The 12754-nt window shown below is 36.2% G+C and overlaps 2 protein-coding genes across 5 annotated transcripts in view; one reads left to right on the forward strand and one right to left on the reverse strand.

The window, feature by feature from the left end:
- The first annotated feature begins 101 nt into the window (after positions 1-101).
- On the forward strand, positions 102-2881 carry c16h19orf85 (chromosome 16 C19orf85 homolog). The gene is made up of 3 exons (XM_084435385.1): positions 102-311; positions 1072-1220; positions 1292-2881. Exons 1-3 carry the CDS (start codon positions 124-126, stop codon positions 2668-2670), a joined length of 1716 nt encoding a protein of 571 aa, XP_084291511.1. The 5' UTR covers positions 102-123; the 3' UTR covers positions 2671-2881.
- Positions 2882-7310: 4429 nt separating this feature from the next.
- myh14 (myosin, heavy chain 14, non-muscle) overlaps positions 7311-12754 on the reverse strand; it is a 41340-nt gene continuing 35896 nt past the window's right edge. For 2 of the 4 annotated variants that reach the window (XM_084386093.1, XM_084386096.1), the window contains 4 exons: positions 12304-12412; positions 11502-11674; positions 10435-10461; positions 7311-9292 (listed from right to left, as the gene is read on the reverse strand). In XM_084386093.1, the coding sequence (XP_084242219.1) occupies positions 9103-9292; positions 10435-10461; positions 11502-11674; positions 12304-12412 (499 nt within the window). In that variant the 3' untranslated portion in view covers positions 7311-9102. The remainder of the gene's footprint in view (positions 9293-10434; positions 10462-11501; positions 11675-12303; positions 12413-12754) is intronic. The other 2 variants (XM_084386095.1, XM_084386094.1) reach the window with 1 other exon arrangement.

Here is a 12754-nt window from a genome sequence, read left to right on the forward strand (position 1 = left end):
TAAGCTATCAACATTCATTGGGAATTTAGCAGACAACTACAGAATCTGATGTATTATTATTTTCTTTTTTTCTCTCTCTCTCTAATGCCCCTCATACTTTCTCCTCATTTTATCCCCGAAGCAATGCGTCCATCCAGTATTTTGACCTTTGAGCCAGGGCCGGAGCATGGAGTGCCATGGGGTCGGGATCTTTTTACTTTCGTGACCTCAGCAGCAGGTCACATGATGAGGACTTTGCAAAAACCACGTAAAAACAAGCCATCAAAACGACAAGTCAATCATCGTAGGTTTCTACACAACATGATACAGAGGTATGTTATATACAGTATACAGCCTACATGCATATGTTTATGTACATGCTTAAGAGTCAACGATTGGATCATTATTGCAGTGATTATTATTTTATATTGGCAGCAGTTCTTCTAACCCGAATTGATGGAGGGTGAAGCTTTTCATTTCTTAAACATTCCATGTATGAATACACATCATGGCCATATTCCAGGATGACAATGTCAGGATTCATCAGGCTCAAACTGTGAAAGAATGGTTGGGAGGGAGAAAGAAGAATCATTTTCACACATGAATCGGCACCTGAATTTTAGCAGTCATCATTTTAGTCTTCAGTGTCACATGATCCTTCAGAAATAATTCTATATTTCGAAACATTTCTTATAATTATATTGAAAACCACTGTTTCATTTTTTTGTGGAAACCACAATAACATTTTCAGGATGCTATGATGAATAAAAAATACAAAGCAACAGCATTTATGTTATTATGAATATATATATGAAGAGTTCAGATGCAAAAGCCTCTAAGTGCCATCTGAAATTTTCTTCTAGAATGATCATTTTTATAAAGCTTGTATATTTAAGTTCAGTAATTTCACTTAAATGACAATTAATAGGTAATTTGCATTGCTATTTAAGTGAAATTATTGAACTTAAATATACGAGCTTGATTAAAATGATCATTCTAGAAGAAAATGTCAGATGGCACTTAGAGGCTTTTGGATCTGAACTCTTCATATATTAAATGATTACAACTAATATTCCATCCGCCTCTACACAGGAAATTTGCAGAAATAGAGGCAGCGAACCATAAGCTAGCTTCTGCTTTATTTTCGACTGAAAAACTCCCAGATCATCTAACACCCAGTCTGTCTCACATTGCAAAAGAACCCTCAACCCTCAACCCTCAACCTAAACCCTCAAAAAAAGGTAAAAGTGCTTACTTTTTATTTTCACTGGTCTGGAACCAGTCTGATGACTCCTTGTTCTGTTTTCTACAGCTATTGAAACTTTTATAAATGCTGACAAAACAGAAGGTCTTCCTGAACAACAAGAAGATGTCTGTGACCTCTGGACATTGGGCAGTCTTATGGAGACCAATGTGGCTGATAAAAGTTTCTCACAGTGCAAGTCCTTCAACAGTACCGGCACGAATCTGAGAACTGAAAAAAACTGTAATGCTGCAATAAAAAACAACCCTGGACACACAATGGAAGGCAACAGCTTCGAAAGGCAACCGCCATCTACCGATTTAGAAAGCTTCGAGGAGAGTGTGTCCTCCTGGTTGGGAAGCATTGAAAGAACAAGAACGTATTCAGAACCGTGTCTCACCAAACACTCGGACGTGAAGTTGTTCCCCACAGGTGTTGAAGTGTCAGACCTGTCACCCACTTCCCCTGTGATTTCACTTTTGTCGTTGGATTCATGCGATTTGGAGGTTCAGATGCTCATTGATGCTGAGCACGGCGTCCAAACGCAAGATCGCACAATCGTTGAGAGTCTTCAAATGGATATAATGGATGACCTTGAATTACTGGATTGTTATGATAATCATGAGGATCTGCTGATCCAAAACATTGATCCTAAATGTAAAATGGCTGAGTGGATGGTCCACAGTGATGAGGATTTACTGGAAACCAGCACATTTCCAAGCTCTCTGGATTCAGACGCAGAGAACCTAACAGGTTTTGGCGTTGGAACCAGCAATTTGAGCCAAGACGGTCAAGAATTTGAATTTGATGTTCTCTGCAATCAAGATCCACATAGGCGTAGTTTCCATCACAATCAAACAAACTATTCTATGAACCACAATAACATCCTAGAGGGCCATTTTGGTAGGGTTGAGCCTTGCATGAGGACGAATGGAAAGGAGGATGGTTACTCAGATACAGATTTGTCTGCCTTGGATGGTATTGTTTCAAGCCACCACATGTTCCCGGCGCTTGAGAATCAGCTGGACTCTCAATCCAAACGGATTGACCATGACATCTGGGAACAACAGTCTCTAAAAAGCTCACACAAGAACTATTCAAGTCCAGAAACGGATCAGTATCTTATGATGCAAGACACGGATATCAGAAATATTGTACAGGTTGAGAATGTCAACCAGACTGGATCAGGTCTCCTGTGCCCCATAATGTGTTGCCTTGAAGGCTTTTGCAATCATAAAGGAGAGTCGTGTTTTTACTCCAAATTCAGAGGAAATCAGAGTAGTCACAACTTTGAGGGCGTGGCTAGATCTTTCCCTGCTACATTACATAAGATCCACCCCACTCCAATTCCAACTCCGCCTCTAGATGATGATTGGTTGTTCAGTAATATTGTTGCAGAGGACGAGGTGAATACATTTGGAAAGTACAGGTCTGTCACTGGACAGTAGTGTAGTTATGAAATGTGTATATGAATTTTATTGTATTTCAAATTCAAATTCAAATTCAAATTAAAAAATTTCAATTCAATAGGAATCTGTGCAATCGGGAGTTTCGTGTGAGGATGAAAAAGTTCCCCAAGCAGATTTCGCTTATGTTTAAGTTGGTCACATGACTGGTTGGTCAATGAACAACAGAAGCTGCTTGGTTTGAATGTGACTCAGAGATACAAACGCTATTGATATTTTGCTCGCACCTTTATTGCGATTATAATTTTATGATCATTTCTGTGAAATGTTCTTGTCCGTGTTGTGAAATGAATTTCTCAATTAGTGAACTATTTTTCTGTAATAAAGACTGTATAAGTATTGTAACATTTTATATAGATGACTAGGAGTGCCACTCTTTAAATTATAAATGTATTTTAAGAAGTGTTAAGTACATTTATTGTTATACATTTACATTATGAACATGAATTAAACTGTCCTATTAAAGCAGGGCTCAGTAGTTTCGGGATTTCTTCGCTGTATTCTCGCTTTTTGCTCGCAGGTTTCTCTCTAGAGCTCCCCCGCAGCTTCGGTATAGATATTTGACAACACTGTTGTAAAAACTCGTTGGCGATTCTCAGACACCAGAGGCTAGTAGATCAACGACATCAAAGCAGATGGGACATTCTTTAAAACATGTTCTTCATTCGGGTTCGAACAGCGTGAGGGAGCGCAATAATGACAGCATTTTAGCAGATTTCTTTTGGCCGTAAAGCAATTGTTTACATCGCGAGACCTGATATCACGCGATACTTCCTGCCGCGGCGGCCGGCGGCCCGCCGGCTCAAAGTTGCAAGTGCGAATTTTCCGCTCACGGGCACCAGGGGGGTGCGAAACGACCACCATTCAACCCGAAATAAGTAATATAACCATTCCAATGACTCCGAAGCTGTTCAGTTAAGGTAAAAAAGTTACTTAGTTCACCTTTAAGGGGTCCTAGTTTGCTTTTTCATGTTGCTGTTTGAGCATTAAAAAAGATCTGCAAGGTTACAAAGCTCAAAGTCCACTCCAAAGGAAGATATTTTATTTAACAGAATCCCCTTTTTAAGGACTACAACAAACGGCTCGTTTGGACTAGAATAAAAATTTTCCGGATCTTATGAAGTCATAATGTTACTCATTTAAATAATCCACGCCCACGGAATACGCAAAAAATGTGTGAGGCCTGGTTTAGAGAAGATAGTGTTGTCGCTATGTCAAAGAGACATTTTGTTTTTACATTTCCAAAACTCATTTGTTTGACCTTCCTAAGGCTGACAAACTTAAGAGTGGTTAAAACTTAAACGCTGCACATTTTATGGAGAACAGCTTGTTTTCTGTTGCTTTTGTAAGCTCTCGCTTTTGTAAGACGGTTCACCGCTCCTTAGGAAAATTAACCATGGTTTTCTGATCGATAACTGTTTGTATTCCCTTAGCTTTCCAACAAATATCACGATTAAATGGTGTATAACATTGTATTTATAATGTATGAGATAATTACAAAAAAACACACCACTCTGAAACGTCCTGTGAAATCCGTGCTTGCAAAGTCTGTGCATGTTTCTTGTTCGTTAACATTGTCAGGGTCTGAATCGGGCTCGAATTGGTTTGAAATTGACGCCATCCTCAATATTTACACTAGAGAAGAACTCGCAGTTATGGAGGGGCGGGACATTTCCCGAACAGACGCTAAGCGCTGCCAGTCACAACACAGTGGGCCAGCTAACCAATCACAGCACATTTCATATTTCGGAAGGAGGGGCTTCATCGAAATCGGCGTGTTCGAGCCAGACTGGGGAGAGAGGAGCTGTAATAATGTAAAATATGTGAAAAATAATGCGTTTTTTTGAACAATCAAGCATGAAAACATATTCTAGTTCACCTCAAAAACAAAATCAAGACTTCGTGAAAGGGCATAATAGGACCCCTATTGTCTAAATGTTTATTTATTTATTTGAAGTGATTTATTAATTTATTGTTATAATTAACCATGTCTTTACATGTAAAATAAAATTTAAAATATATTTTTATTTATCTATTTGAAAGGTGATTTATTGGTTTATAATTTTATTGTTAAACTTAGCATACTGCAAAACAATTAAACAGTTTAATTTAGTCAAATAGTACAATGATTTTTTCATTGTATTTTTAAGTGGCCCTGCACATTTACTGTGCTGATGGTGAATCGTTGATAGCGTGTTCGTGTGAAAATAAACCACACTGATTTCAAAACCAATGGTATATTAAAATTCACCCCGGTCTCATTTTATCATTATAGCAAAATAAAGCAAAAGATCAAATAAATTACATGGTTAAAAATTCAAGTTCCACAGATGCAAAAAAAGCACACAGTCCTTTTCAGAAACACCTCAGATTCACACACGTATCTCCCCTGGAGTGTTAATACCTTTTCATACATATTCTCTGCTATTTTCCACTCATCTCACACTGGATTAAAGCTGCATTATATAAAGCACGAGTTGAGTATACCAAGACTCATTTATTAAACTAGAATATAGGACTTGAGAAATACGACTGTTTTTTTTATTTATTCAAATGCTCTCCTAATTGAATTTTTGAGTTTGCAGCTCTGCAAATCTATCTGATAAATGCACAAATCGATCAAAATGACTTTGTACATTTATCAGTGACAAAACACATTTTAGCAGCAATGTTGAGTTGCTTGAAAGGCAAACAGTCAGAGACATTATAGGCAGATATAATTTACGAATGCGTTTTAACATGGACAAATAAGTATAGAATAAAAACAATCTGTTGTACAAGGCTTGAGTCTTTTGGCTTGCGTGTGTGATTCTAGCATTTTGTCTTTAACAGCATGGTTTCCTCCCTTTTAGTCAACATTTTACAACTGCATACAATTCCAGCTTGATTCTAGAGATCGGCAATTAAAAATACACTAAAATTGAAAATTTGAACATTATTGGGGCAAATAAAAGTATCAAAATGTGATCTATTACAGACATTTTACATACAGTGTAATCTGATGATCTGATATGAAAACCCTGCTTTCCGAATCATAGGACAGATACAGTGGCAAGTAGTAATAACTGTGGTAATAACAGTGTAATAAACCCATCAGCATCAGGGAATCAAAGAACCATGTAATTTCACAGGCTGAACAGATCTTAAATATGTTCTAATACTTATTGGTGACAAACAATTATAATTCACAGTTTAATACTGCTAAATTGAATCACTTGAAAAACTAGCAAGTGTAAGCCTGTGTATCAATACTGTAAAAAAAATATTGTTTCAACTCAAAAAGTAAGTTTTTGTGCTGCTCTAAAATTTTAAGTTTAGTCAACTTGTGACAACTTGGATATTTGAGTTGACTAAACTTAACTTAAGGCAGAACAAACACTTACTTTAAGTTAAAACAACAGTTCTTGTTTGAATTTGCTCATCACCATACAATATCTAATTATGAAAATATTAGAGACATAAATACAGTGAAGGTTAAGAAAACTTTCATTTGACATGCCAAAGGATTCGTCAATTAAATGAAAACAACCAATAAGCAATCGTATTCTAAAATGTATCACATCGCTGCCTGTATGAAAAAAGCACCTGTGAGAAGGATGTCTGAGTCAGATTATTGTTCAGCGAGACCTAATATTGCAATTTATTTATCAAATTCCAGACCTCGTTCTTATTATTTCACTGATTTTCAATGGAATCCATTTAGTATTCTGCAGATACTACAGGCACTGTTGACATGCATACAGCTAGAATAATGTCCCTTTTGTCATCCATATGCCTCAGATTGTGTTCAACATAAACACTTTGATCCATAAATACTTACCACATTCAAAAAAGATCAAACAATCAAACAAAATACAATATGTCCTTTTGATAAAAAAAAAGAAAAAAGTTACATTGATATAATGATATAATTAAGGAGCAACTAGCAGCCTTTGACCCCTGGGAAAAACAGGCGAGATGTCATATGTTCATGTCTTCCAGGTTCATTCCATAACTCTCAGAAATCCTGATAACAGACTTCTCACTCTTGTCAAAATGGTCTCAAACGCATGTGTTTGTGTTTGGTGTGTTAAATTCTTTTAGGCCCAATGCAGCTTATATGGTGAAAATGTATTTTTTTTTATTCTGTCCAGTGTTACTGACTGATAAAATAGTGTAAACCCAACCTTACCCTCAAAAGATCTTTCATTTTGCCTTGTTTTCACTTAAATTGCAAACTATACAACAACCATGTCATGTCTATGTGCAGCGGAAAGAAATACAAAACAAAATAAATAGACTGCATACTGGAATTCTCTTAATTAATAAAAATTACAACGAGTCAGTAGCCGATGTTTTAAGACATAAATTAAGAAATCCTAACTACCTATCTATGTCACTACCCACAAAAGCATCCCTTTAGAGCGACCTAACTATCTACACACAGTTTCTAAGAGGGAACGATCTGCAGCACAGATACCCTGAACTTAACAGGGAGTTTGAATGAGATCAGAGTGTGTATATTTCAAATATCTAATAACTTTAACTGCTAAATCTATATGGAAGTGAAATCTATCAACTTTGGCTGCTTTTTTTTTGTTTGTTAGAAGTCCTTTCATGTATTTTTTTAATTTTCTTTTATTATGGTCAGGTTATGGCTAAGATATAAAAGCTATCATGGATGGCTCAATTTTGTAGCGTATTCATTTAATAGAACAGCATTGTTATCTTTCTCACTTTTCTGTCAGTTTAATACAATCATAGCTTTGTGCACATAAATCTATGGAAGCTCCTTGTTACCTCAGAGTAAAAAATGCGACAAAGTTGAACTCTTTCCCCTCCATTGACAGAATTTTCCGGCTTTCCGTGTTTACACTGTTATACGTTAGGAGGTGATATTACGCATCCTCTGAAAGAGAACAGAATCTCCGGATTCAAAACACAGGCGGAAAAGGAGCAGAAACAAGCGATAAAAGCAAAGCGCTGTAGTCTTTGAAAAGAAGAAAAAGGATTTTCTCAGCTTTTTGTTCAAAACGTTGCTTTTTTTTTTATGAAACTTACCCACATTCAAGTGTTGATCAAATAGAATGCATGAAGCTAGAATAAAATAGCAGAGGCTCAGTCCTTTCTTTTGATATATTGCATTATGTTCAGATATTCATTCAACAAAATACTCTTGGGGACATGAAAGTTTTGTGAAAATTATCAAAAATGCTGGCGTTGGCTGCCAACTCAAATAAAAAACACTGGCGGGGAAAGAGTTAAAATAAGAAATATTCACACTTTGAGATACAAAGTCGCAATTACGAGATATTGCGCTGCATTGTGAGTTATAAAGTCACAGTTAGTAGAAACAAACTCACAACTGCGAGACATAAAGTCACGATATTGAGGAAGAAAATTGCAAGGTGTAGTCACACTGAGATATAAAGTCACAATTACAAGATATAAAGTCACGTTTTGACATGTAAAGTGTGAGTTGTAAAGTCACAACTGTGAGAAACAAACTTGCAACTGTGAGATGTAAAGTCACAATTAGCAAAAAAACTCGCAATTGCGAGATGTAAAGTCACAATATTGAGAAAGCAATTACAATATATAAAGTCACATTTTGAGATATAAGGTCACATTGTGATTTATAAAGTCGCAAATGCAAGGAACAAACTTACAACTGTGAAATGTAAAGCCACAATTTTGAGAAATAAAGTCGCAACTGTGACATTTAAAGTAGCAAAACCTTTTTTTTTTTTTTTTACTCTGGGGTGGAAATGGGCTTCCATAATCATCATCTTTTGCCAAATCATGTTTAACAAAAAGCAAAGTTGTCTATTTATCTGAAGAAGAGCTATCACTTCTAAAATTTAAAACACAGATATTTTAAAATACCAAAGAGATTCTCAATTTCTTCAAACATGACATTATTTTAGGAGTGAGCGAGAGAAAGTTTTTCAGGGCTTTGAGGGTTTGATGGCTTGTGCGACTACAGACGATGCATTTTAGCCTGATGGTGGATCATCTGTGCAATACCAAATGGCCTTTGATTGCCATTAACATGCAAATTTCTTCCATACACATGGCTTTTGATTGATTAAAAGAGTTTGAGGTGGCCATCATAATTTTGCCACATCAAGCCCGATATACTGCACCGATATACAGTACTTGTATTTCTCAAGAAATGTTGGGAAATTACGTTTTTTTTTCTCCCCAACTTTAAAACTGCAGTCCTTACTCACTGCTTGGTTGGTTTAAACAGTACTATAAGAATACTGCATCCGGCTTTCTCCATCTTGCATGCTAATTCATCTGTTCATTTAAAATCAATAAACTACTTTCAAGTTTATGTGTGACTGCATGGATGTTCTGTTATGTGTACGACTGCAAAAGCTATGCGAGTTAAACCAGTAAAACTGTTTATCTTTCACACACCCCCCCTTCTTATTCAGCGTCTGTAAGGCTGTAGGGGGGAGGGGGTCCCAGGGCGTTGTCTGAGGGTGTGGGGGTACCCGGCGGGCCGCTGGACGGGGTGGGTGAAGCACCTGGATCCTCAGAATCAGAGTTCTCCTGAGAAAGGTCATCCACCAGAGCCCTCCGGCCAGCACGCATGGAGATAGGGAGCGGAGCTCGCCTGAGACAGAGACAGAAACAGAGAATAATCACATGCAATTCATACACAAAACGCGAAATACATAGACAGTGTCCCCGAAACATATTTGGCTTTTTTTAGACACTTACTGTGTCACACGAACTACATATTGCAATAAAATTATTGCAAAAAATGATAACCTTTTCTAGCCAATTTTGCAATATAGCAGTTAATTCTGCTATAAAGAGTACAGAATCTCCGGATCAAAACACCGAAAAAAAAAGAGCAAAAACAAGCGATAAAAGCATTGCTTTTGCACGTTGTTGTCTTTGAAAAACACTTGATTTTCTCAGCTTTTTGTTCAAAATGTAGCTTTTTTATGAAACTTGAACCTACATTCAAGTGTTGATAAAAAAGAATGCATGACGCTAGGATATTTTTTTTTATTATTGTTTAAAAGCAGAGGCTCTGTTCTTTCTTTTGATATACTGTATGTTCAGATATTCTGGGGGCTATGAAATTGTTGTGAAAATTATCAAAAATGCTATAAAAAAAAAAAAAACGCTGGCGGGGATAGAATTAATCTAGAATAGTTATCAGAATTTCTTCTTTTTTTTTTACAGTGTAATCACTTTTTTGTCAAACGTTTTGCTTTAAATGTTTTGTTCTATAAACAAAACTCAAAACAAAACAAAACCTCAAAACAAAAACTCAAAACAAAACTCAAAACAAAACAAAAACTCAAAACAAAACTCAAAACAAAACAAAAACTCAAAACAAAACAAAAACTCAAAACAAAAACAAAATAACTCAAAACAAAAAGCGTTGTTTTGGTATTTTGTCGCCTAATTCAAAGACATTCATACATTTTGAATTGTGACTTAAGTGTTCAAATACTTTTTGGGGTCACTGTTTATGAACTGGAAGAAAGAAAGAGGGGGAAAAAAGTGGAAACTGAAATGATTAGTGGAACAGAGAATCTGTGATTCATCACCATTTATAAACAGGAAGTGACCCACAATCCAATGTATACTACACCATCTTGATACGCTTCAGAATAAATCAGTTATAAAGGACTGTCTCTAATCTCAACAGGGCACACACCACCAGAATCAAGAGGAGACAGGAAATGCTCAGAGAGGAACACAAAACACACAGTCTGACACTTTAGTATGAAAACCTACTGTTCGGACTTCTGACGTTCTGTGATGCTGAGTTGGTGTAGGAGACAAACACACAAATATGGATGGACACAAGACACATTAGATGAGTCAATGAAACATGCACACACAGTACAACAAAAAATGGATATGTATTAACACCTAAAAGACTGAAACTTTCACTGTCCTGACCAGAGGCATTGTGACAAGTTTCCAGCAACAAGCAATTTTTCCATTCACACGGAACACTAAACTGTGCGATGTAGTCACAGCCAATGAGAAGATATTTGATATAGACTGTAAAAGGTGGATATATGCATGTTAGTTCACCCAATTACTCACTCTTGTGTCGTTACAAACCCACAAGCTAGTTTACTCAAATTTGAGTGCTTTATGCATGTTTGTTGATTAATGTTTATATGTGAATGAAAGCATACATTAAGTTTGTTCATCATATAAATCGGTTGTGTCTCTCCTGAAGACTTGGATTAAACGGCTCAATTCATATGGATTAGTTTTACAATCTCTTTATGAACGTTTTGAAGCATCAGAGTTTTGGGTGAATAGACTTTCAATGGAGGGACAGATCATTAAAAATATCTTCATTTGTGTTCTGAAAAAGTCTAATGGATTTGTAACGACATAAGGGTGAGTAAATGATGACAGAGTTTACATTTTTGGGTGAACTAACCCTTTAAGGAGTTATTTCTACCCAATCTGAGCCATAAAAAAATGTTTGTTTTTTTGTTGGTTAAATAAATAAATAAAACATGGTCACACAATAGTTTAGGGTCCAAATTTCACTATTAACTAATTATTAACTATGATTTTTGCCTTAAACTCCTAATTACTGCTTATTAATAGTTAGTATGCAGTATGGTCATGCAGAATAAGGCATTCATATGTGCTTTATAAGTACTAATAAACAGCCAATATCCTAGTAATATCCATGCTATTAAGCAACTAGTTAATAGTGATAATTGGACCCTAAACTAAAGTGTTACCAACTTGCTTGTTGCTTTTTCATTTTACTCTCTTTGAATTTTACACACAAAATGGCAAACTTCACAACACACCATCATAATCCTTACCTGAGTTGGGATCGGAGAGTGTTGAGCTCGCGGTTCATGCTCTGCATGCCGTCGCTCATTTCCTCCATCTCTCGCTGTAGTTTCCTGCGCTGAGCGTTGGAGCGAGAGTTCTCTTCCTCCACCTCTTCTAACTGCCTCTTCAGCTGACGGAGACGCCCCATAGACTTATCCAACTACAAAGAGAAAGAGAGAGAGATTTTATCATGGTAGAATTGCAGTTGTACTGAACGACCCACAACCCTGAAGCGAATCCTGCAAATCCTGATATGAGTTTGTGTAGGTTAACAAAGGCTGGTTAGGTAACAGAAGCTACATATGTTATGTAATATGGCATTTAAAAGAAAAAAAAAACCCAGACTGAATCAATGATTAGCAGTGCTTTTTGGGATTCATTCCCTCAAGCTACGAGTACACACTATTTTACCTTTGCCTCTTTTCCCCCCAATTTTAAAGTTTAGTTATTTCCTAATCATTTGGCAATTTGAATTGACTGTTTTAATGTGATTTATCTCAAGTTGATTGATTTGGTTAAAAGTAGAACTCCTTAGTAAAATGTTTTATGGAGAATTACTTTTTTGAAAGCTTATGAAGAAAATGAATGGAAAAAAGAAAACAATTAGTTCAGTGTAACAAATAGTGCAAAAATATACTAGCCCTTAGTTTCTTTGCCAATGTTATTCAGATTAAATAAACAAAATTATATATATATATATATCTTATTAATAATATTTTATACAATGTATTACACCAGGCTGATATGCATGCCCTGAAGGGAGGAGTTTTGGAGCTTTTTGAGAAGTACCTGCTCTCTATACTGATCTGCATGTCTCCTTTCATCCTCCACTTGCATCAAAACTTCCTTCAGTTTCTTCTCTGTTTTCCTCACCAGCTTATTGGCTATGGCTCGCTCTCTAGGAAGGGAGAAGATGAAGAGAGGACACACAAAACAGACACATTGCTGTTAAGACACAGTGAATGAAGAACCTTAAAAGAATAATCCATGCAATACATATTTTTTAATGATTTTTCTCGCTTTTTCAACAACAACAACAAAAAAAAGAAAAACGTATTCTTTTGTTCATCCAATGCAATTTAAATGGTAGCCATAGTTGTCGATCTTTATTTTTAAGCTTCAAGTCACACCAATGGCTTTGGAACGTGCAAATATCACATACAAGTGTGCACACAAAGAGCAGTTCTGACATTCTGCTAAACTGAATCAACATTGAACTGATTGAGATGAATGATGACAA

This window comes from Rutilus rutilus (genome assembly GCF_951802725.1).
Source record: "Rutilus rutilus genome assembly, chromosome: 17".
NCBI lineage: Eukaryota > Metazoa > Chordata > Actinopteri > Cypriniformes > Leuciscidae > Rutilus > Rutilus rutilus.

Bases quoted from the DNA above. Each gene is read 5' to 3' on its own strand.
- c16h19orf85 (XM_084435385.1), top strand. From the start codon at position 124: ATGCGTCCATCCAGTATTTTGACCTTTGAGCCAGGGCCGGAGCATGGA. The intron at 312-1,071 runs GTATGTTATATA...GCCTCTACACAG, and splicing joins CTACACAACATGATACAGAG to GAAATTTGCAGAAATAGAGG. The intron at 1,221-1,291 runs GTAAAAGTGCTT...TGTTTTCTACAG, and splicing joins ACCTAAACCCTCAAAAAAAG to CTATTGAAACTTTTATAAAT.